Here is a 19255-nt window from a genome sequence, read left to right as displayed (position 1 = left end):
TCCCGTTCAAGGTTAAAGCAGTGAGGTACGATGGAGGTATGGATGGAAAGTGAAACATTATTACGAAAATCGAATTCGCTTTTTGAAATAAGTTCTACTTATGAAATATCTTCGTACTTATTCATAATTCAACCTTAATTTTTAAAAGCTTTGGTATGTTTACAGAATTAGGGCTGAAAACCGGAGACACTTTTTGAATAACTCACTTTATACTTACTCTAGATTACTTACTTTATGTATGGGTCGCACGCATTCGCCAGTGCCGGGGTACGGGAGGGTAGATGTTTCACCTTTAATATATGCACCTGGAGTCGCTCAGTCCCGGATTCGTACTTCAAAGTGAACCATACGCGACCCTAAGTGTATAAAGTGATGATATAGTTTTTAAAATAAATACAAAGTACACCGTGCAAATTTGCCTGGTATCGTAGATGATATCAAAATTTACTTAATCTTCTTGCATGTTATGTCATGGTTTTTTAAGAAATAAGCGACCTCTATCCCAAATAACGGTTTGTAGGTTTTCTATTTCAATAAAGAAAATATGTAAAATCACTAATACCACTAGCCTCGTGTCCCGGGCGTGCTATAATTTTGTGCACACCCATTAAGAGGTGGGCCAACGATTTGGTTTAATTAAAGTTTTTAGTAGACCAAAATTGATGTTCATATTTGATTTATATTAAGTGACTCTACTTCTAAGTCAATACTAAATTGACGAGGGTTGTTCTGTATTCATTTCCGCTTCATTTAAAACGAAGTTTTATGAAAATCGATCGAATTGTTTCGATCTAATGGAATGAATGTTCACTCAGATGGATTCTTACAGACGTGTTACTTAAATACCTGGAAAAATCCTCAAATAAAAGAAAGAAAAAATTACTCCAGAGTCATACGGATCACTTCATCTACAAACGTTACGATCAAAGGACGTTGACAAAGGTTGTGTCTGATTTATTTAAAGGTGACTTACAAAATATACATACTCGTAGATTCTATTCACTGAACTAATGATCACTTAACAATTATTTTCATAATATATCATGGATTTACGCAAAATAACGCCTGCTTCCATCCAATATGTAGGTACTAACGCGCAACGTACGTTACGTGCGCAAATTCGATCACGTTTCTGATTTTCGTCGTCAATTAAAGTTCGCCGGAATGTGCATATTTTAACTGCCCTTTACAACATCCTATATAATTCTTCTTCTCCTGGATATTTGTGTGAGCGTATAAAGCTATGTCTTCCGCCTACGAGACCCTTGCGGTCTTGCGTGTCAAAAAATCCTCTTGATGTCCCTTCATATAATACTATTTTCTTCCAGAAATCTTTCTCCGTCCACGCTACACACCTTTGGAACTTACTACCAGAACATATTAGACACTGCCGATCGGTGCACTCTTTTAAACACAATGTAAAGGAGCATTATCTATCGTTGTCATAGTATATTTATCACTGTTTACTTATTATAGATATATATTTATATTTATATTATATAAATATTTATTATATTATTTTTATGTATTTTGTATATATATAGTATATTCGAATGTTATTGTATTAGTATGTAGAATTTTGTTATTATTTAGATATATTAAATATACTTAGTAGTTATGAAATATATTGTACCTTTATTTGACCTATACCACAATTAAACCTTCTTACTCACATCCTGGGGTAGCTGGAAGAGATCTCTTATAGAGATAAGCTTTCCTTTGTACACTTCATGTATCTTATGTTCACAATCACAATTTATGGTACATAAATAATAAATAAATAAATACTAATGATTTCAATTACAAATGGAAATATATTTTCATATGCATTATTAAATCTATTAAAATATAATATAATACCTGATATCAGGTTCATGCAATAACATTGAAAGCTCATAAGTGAGAGTGTGAGTGAGTGAGATTTAAACCATGAAGAACCCAATCTATCTTTTAAACCTTAAATAAAAGGCAAATCTATCTGTAGTGCATCGAAGATAGCAAAGATATTCCCACGGGCTTTCTTTAAGTTTTCTGTTTATTTGCCGAATCCAGAGTAGTACAATTTAAACTAGCTCAAATATTGACTCAATATTTAAGACTCAGCCTAGACGATCAAAAACATAACGTAGGGCAATCTCGGCAGTTATTTAATTTCTTTGTTATTCGGCTTGGTACGAGACAGATAGAATGGGACTGGATAGTACGCAAAACTAGTTCCCCTATTTAATTAAGAGATGAATAGCCGACGTAGGATTAACTTGCATATAAACAACACTTGCTTTCTGTATGCAAGACGTACTAAACTTGAATTAACGACATTTTCTTCCTGTATGCCTGACGTACTAAACTTGCATAAAATACATTTGATACAGGGTAATACGAGACGTGCTGAACTTGGATAAAGTACACTTGCCGACCTGGATACGTGACGTACTGTACTTGCATAAAAGACACTTGCAACCTGTATACGAGACGTACTGAACTTGCATTAACAACACTTGTTTCCTATATACGAGACGTACTCTACTTTCATAAAAGACACTTGCGACCTGTATACGAGACGAACTAAACTTGCCTAAAAGACACTTGCGACCTGTATGCGAGAAGAACTAAACTTGCATAAAAGACACTTGTGAAGTGTATACTAAACGTTCGAAACTTGCATAAACGACACTTATTTCTTGGATATGAGACGTACTGTACTTGCATAAAAGACACTGGCGCCCTGTATACGAGGAGTACTCTACTTGCATAAAACACACATACGACCTGTATACTAGACGTACTATATTTGCAAAAAAGACACTTGTGACCTGTTAAAGAGACGTACTAAACTTGAATAAAATACACTTGCGACCTATACACGAGAAGAACTAAACATGCATACAAAATATGTGATACAGGGTACACAAGACATCCTAAACTTGGATAAAATACACTTGCGACCTGGATACAAGAAGTACTTAACTTACATAAAATACACTTGTTCCTGTTTTGCTAGACGTACTAAACTTGCATAAACGACACTAGTTTCTTGTATACAAGATTTGTATGTCATGATGCCTTGGTGATAACGTGCATTCAGCGCGTCATTGTAATGTGAGCCTGACTTAAAATTATTAATAACTTACGACATGCCCCTCTGGCCATAGCTGGTCTTCCACTAGACAATCGGCTTTATACAACGAGGGGTCCAAAACGCCAAGATCCGTTGTATTCGCTGCAATCAAAGAATTGGATTAGTTGTGGTTTTATTAACCCTCATATTTGCTTATGTCATAAACCTTTTTGCACTGCCAGTTACAGTCAAACGGCGAATTCCACCGACGCTACTGATATCGCAAGGGAACATATCCCAGTTCAGTATGAAGGGTGGTTCTTTAATCCGAGAGTCAATAAACCATACCAAACTGAACCAAAAATCACGTGAATGAGAAAAAATATAAATTCGAACACCATTTGGGTAGCTATGTTAGAGAACTCAATTTATAAAAAGAAATAATATCGTAGTACAAAATATTTTTTGCGCTTCTTCTGTTTTAACCTCTTGACTACCAGCTTTGGCACCTGTCGCTGTCACTTAAATGTCATTTAACTGTCAAAGTTCGAAATGCGACTTTTAAAATTACAGTGGGCGCTTTGGCGTGCGTTGACCAATATTACACTCATGCACTCGTGTTTATTTTGGCTAGATTATGATTTTCTTCTGAGCTTTGAAGAAAATAGAATACGTCGAGATTTCACTTTTTTGCAATTATTTTTTAAATATTCGACACCCGCGTTATACGTCCGCGTTAATCACGGTTTTTTAGAAATCCAATTAGTTTCCTGAAAAAAAACTCTTCGTCCTCTCAAAAATTTTAAATTTTATAGCATCTTCCATTTATATGAACGAAGTATCTAATCATAATGTTTTTGTTTCTAGTAATAATTTTAGTTCTAGTAGTAGTACTGCCTTTTGTGTCAGAGTTCGACCGGGGAAATACCACCGCCATGTTTATTTCTGGCGCAAAGGACTGGAAAACAGCATTAATGCTGTGTTCCGGTCTGATGGGCGTGGTTGCCGGTGTAAGTAGAGACACATGAGGCTAAACTCATGATGGACATAGGGCAGAACGTTTCAGGACGAGTTCCTTGATTGCCCTGCTTGGTGTTACCCTGTTTATAGGCGAAGGTTTTATATTTAATATCAGGTGGCCCATTTGCAGTGGCGTGGTATGCACAGGGTACGCAGATGATATAAAATGAAGAAAATCTCCAGTAAGAGTTATAAATACTTAAGGGTAGTAGGTACCTTTTATAATTCTTACAATGCCTATCCTTAAGTTTTACATAACTCTTACTTGAGGTTTTCTTTATTTTATATCACTCGCATACCCTGTGCATATCCTCTATGAACGCCACTTGCCATTTGCTTGGGCCTACACTTATTACTTATGTGTGTATGCAATATTGTACTTAACCATTTTATCTGCTGCCCACGAAATATACAATAATTAATGAAAAACAACGTACTTATTCCTTTTTTAATTGAGATCTATTCACAGTTATTAAATGCACAGCACTACCAACCAATACTTTTAATTAATTATTATGTACACCAGTAGAAATATCAATCTTTTTCCTGACTACGGAAGTATTAATGTTTATTGTACGTCATGGAATTCCGCAAAGTAACGCATACTTCGGTCCCATATAATAATATTATTGTTTATTGTATGATATTGTTATTTAAGTATCAGTATATAACAACTGCAAGAAAAATAAAATAAGGCTGGTTTGATGCTATATTTAAAATTTGTTAACATTCGTTTGTATCGTCAAAGCCTCTCAATCATCATTTAATTCCTCTCTTCTGAAGATACGTACTATCTGCCTTTAAATAGAGAAATAGATGTACTTTTATACCTGTCAATTTAGTTAAGCTTAAAAAAAATTATTAGCACACATATAGACATAGTAATATTAGAAAAGCGTAAGTGTGCATGTTAGTTTGTTGGCCAATGTCTGGCTTAGTCGTTAAATTTTTATGAAAATGGCATACATGTTGGTTGTATCCTGAAAATGGGCATGGATCATTTTCTCCTCTTGGATAAACTGCTGGTAAAAGTTGATCGCAGGATTTTAAAAAAAGCATACGTTACCTATACCTACGGACGGCCGAGTGGCACAGTGGGCAGTGACCCTGCTTTCTGAGTTGAAGGCCGTATGTTCGATTCCCACTACTGGAAAATGTTTGTGTGATGAACATGAATATGTGTCTTTTCAGTGTCTGGGTGTTTATCTGTATATAATATGTATTTACGTGTATTTTATTCATAAAAAAAATATTCATCAGCTATCTTAGTACCCATAATACAAGCTACGCTTACTTTGGGGCTAGATGGCGATGTGTGTATTGTCGTAGTATACTTATTATTATTTATTTATTAATGGCTTGGCCGAATATATAATATAAAAAGACAATTTTCATCGCTCTTTCTATCCAATTAAGGCAGGTATCTCGTATCTCGATTGGGCCCGATTTAAAGCCCGATGCATAACAAGATAATTCGATCACGACGTCAACTATACGATATTTTACAGGCGATCTGATTCTATCCATTTGCCTTTGTAGGTTACGGTGGAATACACAGCTCTTACGCAAAGATATCGATTATATCTGAAAATACTATAGCAAACAACTACTAAGTACTGGCAAGGTGGGAGGCTTCGGCCGTAGCTAGTTACCGCCCTACCGACAAAGACAAGCGATTCAGCGTTCCGGTACGATTTCGCATAGAAAGCTACAAGGAGTATCACTCATACACTTTTATTAAAGAACGCGGTTTTGTGAGGGGGAAACCTAAAGTTATCCCTACAGCGTTCTCGTTTACCTATGTCGTTCGAATCAATTCTCATTGTTTCTTAAAAAATAGTATCAGTTCATACATATATAAAGATGGGACAGTGAGAATATTGAGTTTCTTGAAGAATGGCTTCCAGCTTTCTATTTTTTTGATCCCGCATATCGCTCTTATGCACCTTTTGATTACCCGTTACTCGTTGCACTTCACGTCGTGTCGATTAAAATGTATAAGTAGGATGGACGTTAGTTACTTAAGCCAGAATAGCTTCAATATGCTAGCTAAAATGAATTTGGACTAATTGAGTCAGGTATAGCAAAAGGTCTCGAATAGCACATAGGCTACTTTTTATCTCTGTAAAATGGATGCCCGTGGGTTTTTTTTTAACAGAGCTAGATATCAACATGTTTTTTTTTTTATAGTGGTGTTGAGGGATAAGGAAAATAAATATGCATACACATCAAAAATTCCGCGCGAACGAAGTTGAAGGCACCAACTACACCAATCAGAAATAAAAATCAATAAGATGAAGTCGAATGTAGCCCAAATCTGAAATTGATACATGAGCGACGGACTAATAATTTTATTTTTGGAACTGAAAGACAAACAGGTATTCACTTACTTTTTATAGTAGTTCTATCAGAGATTGGCAATTATTAAAGTTAATTAATAAAACTTTATTTTCCGCTAAACAGTTACTTGTAATCGCACTAAACCAACCAGCGTAGAATGTTTTACCCAAACATGCTATCGATCATATACGTAGCACTGACTGTACACCTAAAAATTTATGTAATATGCATCTAAAGAGCTTACAACGTATTGCTCACGCTTCACCCACCCACGCTTCGTCATGCCGAATAATATCTTGCTTCTATTTTTGTAGTCTTCGTTAAAAAAGTTTGATTGGAAGTTCAAATCATAATCCTTAACTATACCATCGACTTCTTGAATAGGTATAACCAGACATACGTTCTCGAGATATTGTTAAACTCAAAGGTTAATGGAGAAACAAAACTTTTCAGTTAAAGAAAATATCCACATGGCAACTAATTGAAAAGATGTGAAAGTCTTGTTTCCTCACGGAACCCAAAGTTGATGGAACGACGTAAGGAGAAATAATTTAAGCTCCATAAGTGTAAGTCCGTTTTATCACTAATATGCTAATCCTATGAAAGGCCTCTGCCCAGTAGAGGGGCGTATATAGGCTGATGATGTCGAGTACGTTAACTGCAGCCTTTACTGATTGTCAACGGGTCCTATCGGTCCTTTTATATGTCAAATTTAATAGCTGCTAGTGGCGAAGTGTCATTGGCAGCTTTGAACACGTTCGTTCGTAGGCGTTCAATAAAGTGTATAAGCAAACACTTTTTTAATTGCCTTGATTAAAAACGTCGAGTTGAGTGTTGTAATTTCATTAATTTTTCATAACGCTCGAGAGAGATAATTAATTAATGTTGCTGATAAAATTAGTAAGTAGGTATATACCTGTACCTCATTACAAAACTAATTCTCTGAGAATTGGAGACTTTACAAAACTAATTTTCTGCAGAGGTGGTGTAGGAATTATGTTTCTTTAGGCTTTATTTATTAAAAAACCCATACTGAGTCTAACAGCCTTTGACTAAATGATGGAATAGTTGACGCAAGCTGGCTTAGATCGATCGTTGTTAAATTGCCTAAGCTATGAATAGAAGAGACAGCCTTTCTGTACTACAAAAGCCCCTACAGTGTTGGAAGATTACTCTAGGTCTCTAGAATATTAAATTTAACTCGTATTCTAACGTTAATATAAGAAAATTTCACTGTTGAAATATTTTTACACGTTTTTCATTTCATCTCTTATGTACTTAAAGTAAAAGAAAAGAGTTTCATTCTCTAAAAACGCTTTAATGTTTTCTTAAAAAAGAAAATTTAAATTTGAACCTGTTTATTATAGATAAAAAATAAATTGAAGTTTAAATCTCGATTACATTATGCTAATCTTAATTATGGAAGTTTTTTGCACTCGAGAGGGTTGCACTAGCTTGTTAATTAACATTTAAAGTAAGAAAAAAAGAAAAAGGAATTTCAATAACGTAAATAGAACTTATAGGAATGGTCTGGATGAATGTCCCCCTTGTAGATTTCGTATGTACCCTGATTATAATAACGTTTCAACTTGTTCTCTATTTGCTTCAGTTTTTATTTTCAATTTCTTCTTATTAGAAGAAAGATTAAATTATTATAAAAATTAATAATTAGAAAAATTACCTCGACCTTATTAGGTCAAGGTAATTTTTCTAAAACACAAGGCACCCCCTACCCTCTGTCTATAAACATTACTAATAAATAAATAAATAAATATACTACGACAAAGCACACATCGCCACCTAGCTCCAAATGTTATGGGTACTAAGATGACTGATTAAAATGTTTATTAATAATAAATACAAATACTTATAAAATACAGATAAACACCTAGACACTGAAACGTATTCATGCTCATCACACAATTTTTTTGCCAGTTTCGGGAATCGAACCCACAGCCTTGGACTCAGAAAGCAGGGTCGCTGCCCACTGCGCCAATCGGCTGTCAAATACTAATTGTGGGTGTACGAAACATGGGTAGGTAGATTAAATTACGTAAGTTCATTGGTCTAATTTGTGAATGTAACTATGATACTGGGTTATTATTGGTAAATCCACTTTGTCATAAACAGACATTACATTGCAATATTTAATCAGCCTTTCAAAATTATTTTTATGTTTATATTTAATTTTTAATGGGACTATTGTTTTCAATCAGTCAAAATCGTTAAATACGTTGCCTAATATATTAAACCTAATTTCTTTTTCTCTAAGTGTAAACTTATTTTGCAAGTGAGGCACTCTGACGGCCCCTAAAATAGTAATCTATATCTTCTATAACAATAAAAGGCTGGCAGACAAACATAGTAGTGCCTAAAAGGCTGCTTGTAGAAATTTAATATTCTGAGATTATATTCTTTGAGCATCTTAGAACAAAGGTGCTTTTCAAATTCCCTAAGGCGGCAGAAGAAGAAAGTTTGTATGAAAATCTGTCACTTTTCAAGTTATATCATGAAATGTGGTACTTTGGCTTGGCTTGGCTATAGGTGAATTTTAACGTTATGTTTATTACCTTTTAGTTTCACCTGTAGCTTGCTTTCTAGGCATAGGCACCGTAGGGAAATTTCCTAATCTTACCGAATAGCGAAAATCCAATGCAGACGAAGTTGCTGTTATTCGATAGTTTTTATTCTTCTTCTTAGTCGTTACAGTCTTGACAGACTGGTCGTGGCCGTCATTTATTTATTTATTTTATTTATACTCTTTATTTGTACGCTACTCAGAAAAACGAGACAAAAAAAGAACAAACACATGAAGAATGAAGCAGGATACAAAAGGCGGCCTTATCGCTAAGTAGCGATCTCTGCCAGGCAACCTTAGGATTAGGAAAACTAAAAAGACGTCATCTGGGTGTTGTGGCTCGCTTGACAATCCTTTGCCACTCTTCTCTAACGGTTGCCTTTCTTGCGCATTCATGTAAAGGAGCCACGATTGTGGCCTTCACTTGGTCCGTCCATCTCATCGGTGATCTACCGCGTGTTCTGGTACCTTCTACTTTCCCTCGAACCACAAGACGCTCAATGGACAAGTCATTACGCCTGGACACGTGACCGAAGAAACTAAGAATTCGCGCTTGAACTGCAGAAGATAGGCGCTGTTTGATGCCGAGTTCGTCAAGAATTGATTCATTAGTACGGAGCATGTTCCAGGTCACTCCCGACAGCGTTTATTCTTTTCTTCTCAGTCTCCCTCAGGGTCCACGTCTCCGAAGCGTAGAAAAATATATACTAACATTGTATATTGGATAGTATTGGATAGTATTTATACTAACATTGAAATTTATTATACTACTTTATTATATATTTATATTATCTATACTTACATTATTATATTAACACAGCATAAAAAGACACCATAAGAACGTAATTAATCTAAAGTGTAATAAAGATTAAACCAATTTCCATTCTAAGGAAATGCCCCAAACAAACACAACTTTTTTAATAATGTAACTTTTTAATCTTTTGAACAGCTTGGTGACTCGAGCAAGTGTCGGCCAAAACAAAATTAGCTCCATTTAGAAAAGTCTTCCTTAAAGTTTTCCAGAACAATTGGGGCACTTTGAGAAGTGTTACTGTTTTTCTTGTGGACGACAACAAAAGCCAAAACACAATATCATCTGCAGTTTTCTAACGTGATTTTTTTATTTCACTACAAGTTGAGCATTGGCCGCAATCTCACCATGTGGTAAGCTCGGAAGTCGAAATGATAGCGGGCTACCCTGTTAGCGGTATGGCATTTATGTTAGTCCATACCCCTAAATGACTTCTTGCTTTGCATAGTACCGATGCCGCGTACAAACCCTTTGTAAATATACGATCGATGTGAAATTGAATGTAAATATGTCACATGATGTTTAAAATGCATTTCTTTACTATGTAGCTAGAATATTTGTGTTACTTTGAAACCTAGGACGGTCTTACTTTAGTTTACTTACTAACAAGATTAAATTTGGATATCCTGTGACGTGGTATAACTTGTTAAATTAAATTAGTTTACCTCAGGAAGTTAACGGGCCGCCTACATTTACATTTGGTGTAAGCTAAAGGTTTTAAGGGATTCATAAATACCCATGAACATAATTTAAATTCTTAGCTATATGACCTTTATTAAAATACTATGCAAAGTAACCTGTAAAGTGCCTAGCAAAGGAAGTGTGATAGACGTTATCGATGATCTTTTTTACATTTTAGTGGAAGCTGTCCGAAATTAAATGAAAATGTTTTTCACGGCCTCGGTCCTTTCCTGGAAAATGCTAAGTATTTCTCCTTTCCCTTAGCAAATCCTTAAACTATTCAGTTGTGAAAAATTCGGTTCATATTTGCTTCCATTATTCATTTATTTTTGCAAAACTAAAAAATCAGTTTACAAAAGGCAGAGTTAATGCTAAAGCATTTTCTACAAGTCTACCTTCGAACGTGCCAGAAAAACGAGTGGGGTTGGTGTGGTTGATAATGATAATAATATTTGTTAACTCAAAACTAAAGCTGGAAGGGCTTTATATGAAAGTAAGCGGCGTTTCCGATTGTATCACATTTATAATATAGATGGACTGGTGCAAAAAAATTAAATGCAAAAAAAATATATAGCCAGATATAATTGAATTGTATTATACAATATTGATTTCTTGTTTTATATATGCACACATGAAACTATGATAACCTTGTCGTAAGGGCTCCGGGCTTCTTCCTAGTTCGATCGTTCGAGTTATGAGCGTATTTAATTCATTCCTTCACCGTTAAAGCAAGTGATATTTTAATTGCTTGAATTAAAGCAATTAAAATATCACTTGCTTTAACGGTGAAGGAAAACATTGTGTGGAAACCAGCAGCCTTAGAGTTCTCAAAGGGTTGTAAATTATACTAATTTGAACTTGGCCAGCGTGGTAGACTACGGCGTGCAAACTTCTCATTCTGACATGAGACCTGGCCATAGTGGGCCGGGTATCAGCGGCGTGTACAGTTTTCTATCAGGGTATGCTTAAAGGAAGAAGAAGGCATAAAATAAAAAACCTCATAATCGAGTTACATAAAAAATGTAGGGTAGGCAGTGCTTTTGCGCATCTATGAAGTGCAAATCACTGCCGGTAGTGGGTTGATAATGATGATATATCATAATATCAATACGGATGAAGTAAGGCGGTAACCATAAATTTTGTTTTCATTACGTACTAATTTCTAACGGTACCATATTAACCGTAGATAAAATCACTGAATCGAAACCGATATCAGAACGATTCAAATCGGAAGCAATCGTTAACAGAGCGAAGCAAATTGGAAGCAGGTAATCCCACCCTGCGGTTACTGGGACGGGTGTTGCTAAGATTTACGTAATATAAGCTGAATCCCAATCCATTTCCGTAGACAGGTATTTCATTACATATTTTTAGCATTTCGTATAAATAGAATAAAACCAATACAGTAACAAGTTAAATCTACTGTATTGGTAGTTTTGTTTATCTGTCAAAAGTTCTTCAGTTCCATATGCATGTTACTGGGTTTAGCGTATTAACATCCTAGCTGGGCAGAGACCGTCCATCACACACACATACACTGCAATAAGGTGTTATAAGTTTACATCTGTGTGTGTACACAGCACGTAAAACTTATCACCCTATCGTTTTTGCGTCGGAGGTTAATAAATCATCAGAGGATATAGGTAGTAGAGATTTTAATGACACGGAGTGACTGTTTTATATTTAGATCGGCATATGCTATGTAAGCTCAGAAGAATCAACCTTAAAACGGCGCCTGTCACCAATTTTTTTCCACGCATAATTGGCTAGGAGTTATGAGAAAGTATTTTGCACAAACTCAAGTTATACAGCCTATGACACACTCTCTTACAATAATAACAAAATATGAAAGACTCAGAGATCAGTGAAAAAAAAGTTATAAAACTTAGTATAAAACAATTTTATGTGTGTATTTATTTGTGTGCGTGTGTGTGTGGGTGTGTGCGCGCGCGTATGTGTGTGTGTGTGTGCGCGCATGGGCGTTTGTGTATGTCACTTATATGACATTAAAATTTCTTTACAGTACTTAAATTCAAACAATAGGATTTCTAAATTATGTTATCCTATTACTCACAGTCACAGCCGCTTGTTTTCCTCAGCGCTCAGTATTTAAATTTAACAATTAACAATACGAACTTTATTGTGTCAATGCTATTCTCATCAAGTCTGAAGTTCTGTTGATTTTATTTAATATTCGCATCGCATCCAACCTTATAAATATTCAAAGAGCCCTTTTTACCTAATTGGGGTGGTTTAACTTATGGTTGTGAAAAGATATTTTTATTAAGCATCTTATAGGTGTTAGCAAAATTACCATTGCCTGTATATTTATTTAAAAAAAATGGATCTTAGTTGGGACTGGACAATGTCATGCATAAATCTGTAATCGATTTAAGTACGAGTGAAAACTCAAAATTACAGGAATCCAGATTAAAAAGGGAGGTTATGAAAAAAAGTGGTGTGAATTTACGGAAGAAGACGAGAAGAAATAACTTTATATAGTTTATGAGTAGGTACTGTAGTTATTACAAATATACAATTAAACTCTCTCAGATATAATAAAATGATTCTTTTGTTTTAGACATACCCACTGACAGTCTAAGTATTCTTTAAGAAAATGAAGAAAACTCTATTACCGTACATATAATTGATAATGTAAACGACATAATTTAAGAATAACATTTCTAAAGTAAGTCATGTACTTGTCTCAAATGTTTGCGAGAGGGGCTCTCGCAAATGTTTGGCTAGTATTTCTTTTAGAGATAATAGCAATGTTTCTTAAACAAATTTTAGCGAAATGTTGTTTTCCCAAGGGCTACCTTTAATAGATCGCCGCTTGATAATAAGGTCACTCATTGTACGTCTTTTGTGTGTTTATTGTTCATCACATCCCAAGCAAATGATAATGTTGCATCCTCCTTTGTATACTGTTTAACTGTTTTATGGTAAACAGCATTTATTAATATAATAATAAAAATAATTATTTATTATCTGGCAATATATTTAAGTCAATATATAATAGTCCTATAACAATTAATAAATCATATATACATGTTACATTTCAAATATGAATTGTTAAGATCACAAGATATAAACTTTACTAAAAATTGCACACTTTCTTTGCACGATTTCTTTGATCTTGAAGACCGCTACAGTCATGTATTCTTGCTATAAAAGAACAATTTCCTTTAGAAGCGTATAATTAACGGAAACTCCAGGTCAGGGATCAATAAAATCAATTCACCAATTAGATAGAATTATCAATTATCATCATATCAACCCATTACCAGCCAACTACAGAGCACGGGTCTCCTCCCACAATGAGAAGGGTTTAGGCCGTAGTCCAGGACGCTGGCTCAGTACGGATTGGTGGGAACCCCCCCCCCCCCCCCCCCCCACACACACGCCTTTGAGAACGATGTTTTCTTTCGTACCCCTTACCACAAGGCCATCATCGCTTTAAACTTATCAGTTAAGCGAGATAACAATTATTTAAATTCTACACTACCACGAAGCAGAGCTAGTATTTATTTCTTCAGTAAACATAAAAAAAATCATATTTTCGTAGCCAGATCAGCAAAAATATATTTTAATTTTCATATAATTTACAAAAAAGTCGTATTGGTGAATACTCTTTACTCGACTCTCTAAGATAAAGGGCTGTTTTCAAAAGGAAGGTTGAGCAGATAGAGGATAATACATATAACATGAGGTTATATCAAACAAAAATATTGGACCAATATGGTCTAAGATAAACTTCGATAAGTTAGATACTAAAGAAGTCAAACAAGCCAGTATCAATATTACTGTAGGACAAAAATAATAGGTACGTAACATTTTGTTTTTACAAGAAATTTCTCAATTCACATTAGTAAAATTTTTTATGAACATTTATACAGTATGCTTCAAAAAGCTATAACAAGTGCGTTATGACTAGCCGCAAATTATGAATTGAAATTAATTCCAAAGTATAAATAAGTTTTGTACCAAGCTATGGTCGATATAGTGATTCATAAATATGGGCGTGACTTTCAAGGGGAGCGGTAGTTAGGAAATTATACTATATCGATTAAGTTAGTTAAAATGTTAATTATAACCGAAACACTTTGGAGAAAAGTAGGTGAGTTCATAATTCACTTACTTTTCTCCAAACTGTGCAACTCCAATAAAATAGTTGACATTTCATATTGGAGTACTTATAGGTTTCTTGTTGTGATCAACGGCTCGTAACCTTAACTGAATAGGTATTTTTTTAATTTCATTTCATAAATGTTAAATCTAAGCTTTCAAAGCAATAATACATACAAGAGTTAACGCAAAACAAATTACATTCGATCCCTCATTATTCTGGTTATCACAGCTTAATAGACCAATTTTTAAACCCCGACGCAAAACTACGGGGTGTTACAAGTTTGCCGTGTCTGGATGTGTTTGTACGAGTGCGTGCGTGCGTGCGTGCGCTAGTAGAATACTGTAAACTACGATAAATTTCAAATCCAAGATGGCCGCTGCCACGAAATAGTGAATTACATTTTTTTTTACAACTTCCTCAGTATGGGTATCAAATAAAGAGGCTTGACTAGTAGAATAATGTAGGTTTTATTGAAAATCAGGGTATTTTTAAATTGTATTTATTAGTATTTTTTGACCTTCAGTGTCGAAATTTCTCATATGTAACTTTTCCCACGATGTTTTTAACGGCAGTGACGAACTTGAAGTAAGAATCCAACCCCAAGGTAGGTATTGCGAATGGAGCTCTTCAACAAAAAAAACACTATGTGTTCCGTATATCAAACGTTTCCTAAGTGCAGCATAAATACTTTATTTTTATTTTATTTATATTGATTTATTATTTTCTATCTTATTATCTAACACTAAAAAGGAATGTAAATGTCAAGATTCCAAACGTTCGCTAGCGCCACCTATCAACTTTCAAATGTCATTCGCTTTCGGACGTCTCTCGCTATCGTACAACGCGGCGCGGCGCGCACGTCCTTGTTAATTCGGGACTTCAACACTTTCTTATCATCCACTATCTTCGACTATCGCTGCCAGCATCTATACTTGAAACATTTACTACTATACATTTTTTTCACATTCACAATACTACTATCATACCCAGGCACTACATGCCGATTTCATACTTTTCATACCTATCATAAAATTATATTTTTGTTTTCGTACAAATATATATAACATTTAAGCATCTTCGTGCTAAATATACAATACTGATATAATAAATAGAATTATAGCTGTATTAGCGAGTTACATATATTATTTAATATGGAGTTAATTCAATTAATCTTCGAAAGAGATCTTTCTCTTAATAGTATTCAACGCATGGCTGATTGCATTGACAATGAAGCAGAGTTTCGAGTTCGATCGAGGGAATTGAATAATATTAAAAAACAGTTTCACTCAGTTCAAAGTAAAATAGAAAACACTTAGCAAAACAAGGGTGAGTTTAACCATGAAGACCAATTAGCTATTCGCGATAAATTTGATAACTTATATTATGTTGTTCAAATTGCATTAGACATTTTAAAAATTAATATCAGAAAAAATAGTTCGGTTCATGTAACACCTCCTTTATTTCATCGTCATCCAACGAAGATAAAACTACCTACTATTTCACTGCCTACTTTAGCGGCAATGTTACTGAATGGAATGCATTCTACGACTTGTTCAAGTCTTTAGTTCACGATTATGAAGAACTATCTGATGTGCAACGTTTTCGTTATTTGTTGTTGTCATTACGTGATGAACCGTTAAATCTTATAAAATCTTTTCCCGTAACCGATTCGAATTATCAAAATGCCTTACAAATGTTAATAAATCGTTACGACTGTAACGTACCCCCCCCCCGTTGCCGTTGGGAGCGGTGCGCGGGGACCAACCGCGCTCGCGCTTTTCTCGCGCCGGAATGCCAGTTTCGCGACATTTCGGAAGATTGCCCGCGCGCAAATTCCAACAATATTAATTTATAAAATTAAATAGACATTTATTACGTTACACGACAATAAGAGGATTATTGCAACGAAACACTTCGACAGAATATTCGATGCCAATCCAGTTAACGATAAAAATTTAGAACATAGTCTAACAGACATGATCAATATATGCCACGAGAATTTAACCGCCTTAAAATCGCTAGATTTACCAGTTCAACAGTGGAGTTTTCCACTTTTAAATAGTTTACTTCGTAAAATAACTCCTAGTATTCGCAGACGTTTCGAATTATCTTTAAAATCTTCAAGTGAGATTCCGCTTGTTAGTGAGTTTTTGGACTTCCTTGAGAAGGAGTTAGCAGCCTTAGAGGTGATGTCCGCTGCTCAGCACAGTGCACGTCTCGCAAACATGTCCGGTACCTCGCGTCAGCCTACTTCTGTTACTCGTAGCGGCGCCAGCTCAGCCTATGCTGACTCATCGACGCAACCTACTAATGCTACGCGCCCATCTTTTTCTCGTGCGCCTTTTGACACTAAAATTAATAATAGTACGCATATTACGCGTCCCACGCGCAATGTTTCTTTTCACAGTTCGGCAAGTAATAAATAAAAAAATACCTGTTGCTTCTGTAATTATGAAGACCATACGCTAAATAAGTGTGAGTCATTTAATAATTTAAATTTTAATGAACGCAAGCGTTTTATTAAAGAAAATAAGGTTTGTGAAAATTGTTTATTCAAGGGCCATGACACTGCATCTTGCGTCTCGCGTTACAGCTGCCGCATTTGCTCACAGCGCCACCATACTTCAATTCATGAACCTAATGAAAAACCAACGCATAATTTAGTTGCTGAAGTGCCTCAATATATAGAAATTAATTTAAATTTTTCAACGGTTCTTCTTTCTACTCCGCTAATTAATATCAAACCAAAAAATTCAAGTTCTCATTCTAACATCATACGCGCTTTAGTTGACCAAGGATCTCAGGCGACCTCTTGTGTTCAGCGACTTGGTCTTCAACGATTCCGTACTTCTCCAAGTGCAACTGTTGCACATAGGTGATAGAGATAATCAACCCCGTGGTTATGTTATGTGCGAGATAACTCCGTACAATAAATCGGAACCTAAACTTTTTATCGAAGCGCTTGTTCTACCAAGAATAACTAGTTATGTTCCTACGATTCCTAGTTCATTCGAAAATATTTCTCATTTACAAAATCTGCCTCTAGCAGATCCAGATTTACGTTCTTCTCGACCTGTTGAATTATTATTAGGGTCGGACTACACCGACCGAATCCTTCTTCATAATATTATTAAAGGAACATCAGGCACGCCTGTGGCCATAGATAGTATTTTTGGATATTTACTCAACGGTAAAATATCGCCTTCGTTGCCTTCGAAAATTTGTGTAAATGTTAACACTTATCAACTTGATATGCAAATTCATAGGTTTTGGGAGCTTGAATCAGCACCTGAAACTAAGCCTCCTACTAAAGAGGAAGTTCTTCGTGAATCCATTTTCATTAAAACTCATTCCAGAGATTCAAACGGCAAATACACCGTGGCTCTTCCATTAAAGGAGAATACTTCTCCACTTGGTGATTCCCGTGGAATCGCTCTTTCACGTCTTCACAGACTTGAGTCGAAACCCTCAGGTAATCCTGCTTTACAAGCAGAATATGTTCAATGTCTCCAAGAGTACCTTGACCTAGGACACACTATGTTTTTTTATTTCTTTGGCACAAATCTCCACTGAAGACCACTACTGGGTGCCAACGACGTTTAAATTAACCTTAGTGTAAGTAAAGCGCATAAATGTAATTCCCAAAATGGTATTACCAAGAATAAGATAAACGAAAACGTCTTCTGCAAATGGCAAATAACATGTAACGTAGTCTATTCTGGAAGTTAGGGATTACGTGAAATGGATAAAAGATGTCGTTGGAATACCGCTGTGATATTTTTGTTCGAAAGCGTTTACTCAAGCTCGTGTGATCTGTATTATTAAGTTTCGGACAGACTCGAAATTATCACGAAATGAAAATCTCGTTTAGAATTAAAGTCCTGTATATTTAAACTCGTTAACCACTTTATGTGGGTCAGACAAAATAAAATAATTCAATTAAAAGATAACTAGGGTGCTTTTCCACAGGAGATGTGAGAAGCTGTGGACCCAGCTTTGTGTATGGTATCCACCCATAGTGCAGGTTGCAGACCCAGAGCTAAGCTAAGTTTGTTAAGCTTAGGTTGCACATCAGACGCAGTTTTTCACACATGTCCGCTGACTTGAAATTAAGCTAAGCTAACTAAGCTGTATAAAAAGTGCGAAATTTTGTTAGTTGTGTACGGCACTGCGCAGCGACATGAATGGGCTAAGCCGCCTATTTGGGCTCAGCTTTCTCTCAATTTTTGATGTTTTATATTTCTAGTTAATTAAGCTCATTTGACTAAAGCTTAAAATAGCGTAGTTATTGGTATGCAGCCGGCTTAAGGACTTTTAAATATCTTAGCTTAGTTTAGCTAATCTCTGGCGAATACGCACTAAACGAAGCTATTTTTTGTATTAAGGCATAGATGCTAAGGATAAAGGTTGCAAATAGGACCTAAGTATGTTAGGGATGCGCTAGGGAGCAACACAAAAAGCTTCAACATCGTTGCTTAACTACATCCTATAGCTCTGGTGGGAAGGCACCCTTAACACGTGTAACTAAATTTCTTAAAATTTTTAAAACTAGTATCAAACTATACATAAAATCAAATCATATTAAATAAATACCGTTTATTTCTGATATCATAAAAATTTCTTGCATTTCAAATA

At 35.2% G+C, this 19255-nt stretch overlaps 1 protein-coding gene across 1 annotated transcript in view; it reads right to left on the bottom strand.

Annotated features, from left to right (window-relative positions):
- The window catches only part of LOC120631143 (synaptotagmin-15-like), a 50331-nt gene that overhangs the window by 9960 nt on the left and 21116 nt on the right, over positions 1-19255 (bottom strand). The window contains exons 5-6 of the mRNA XM_039900591.1: positions 3132-3220; positions 232-356 (exon numbers count right to left, since the gene is read on the bottom strand). Coding sequence (XP_039756525.1) covers positions 232-356; positions 3132-3220 — 214 coding nt within the window. The remainder of the gene's footprint in view (positions 1-231; positions 357-3131; positions 3221-19255) is intronic.

The sequence above is a fragment of the Pararge aegeria genome, chromosome 17 (assembly GCF_905163445.1).
Source record: "Pararge aegeria chromosome 17, ilParAegt1.1, whole genome shotgun sequence".
Lineage (NCBI taxonomy): Eukaryota > Metazoa > Arthropoda > Insecta > Lepidoptera > Nymphalidae > Pararge > Pararge aegeria.
Note: the sequence above shows the minus strand (reverse complement) of the source record. Positions and strands in the feature narration are given on the sequence as shown.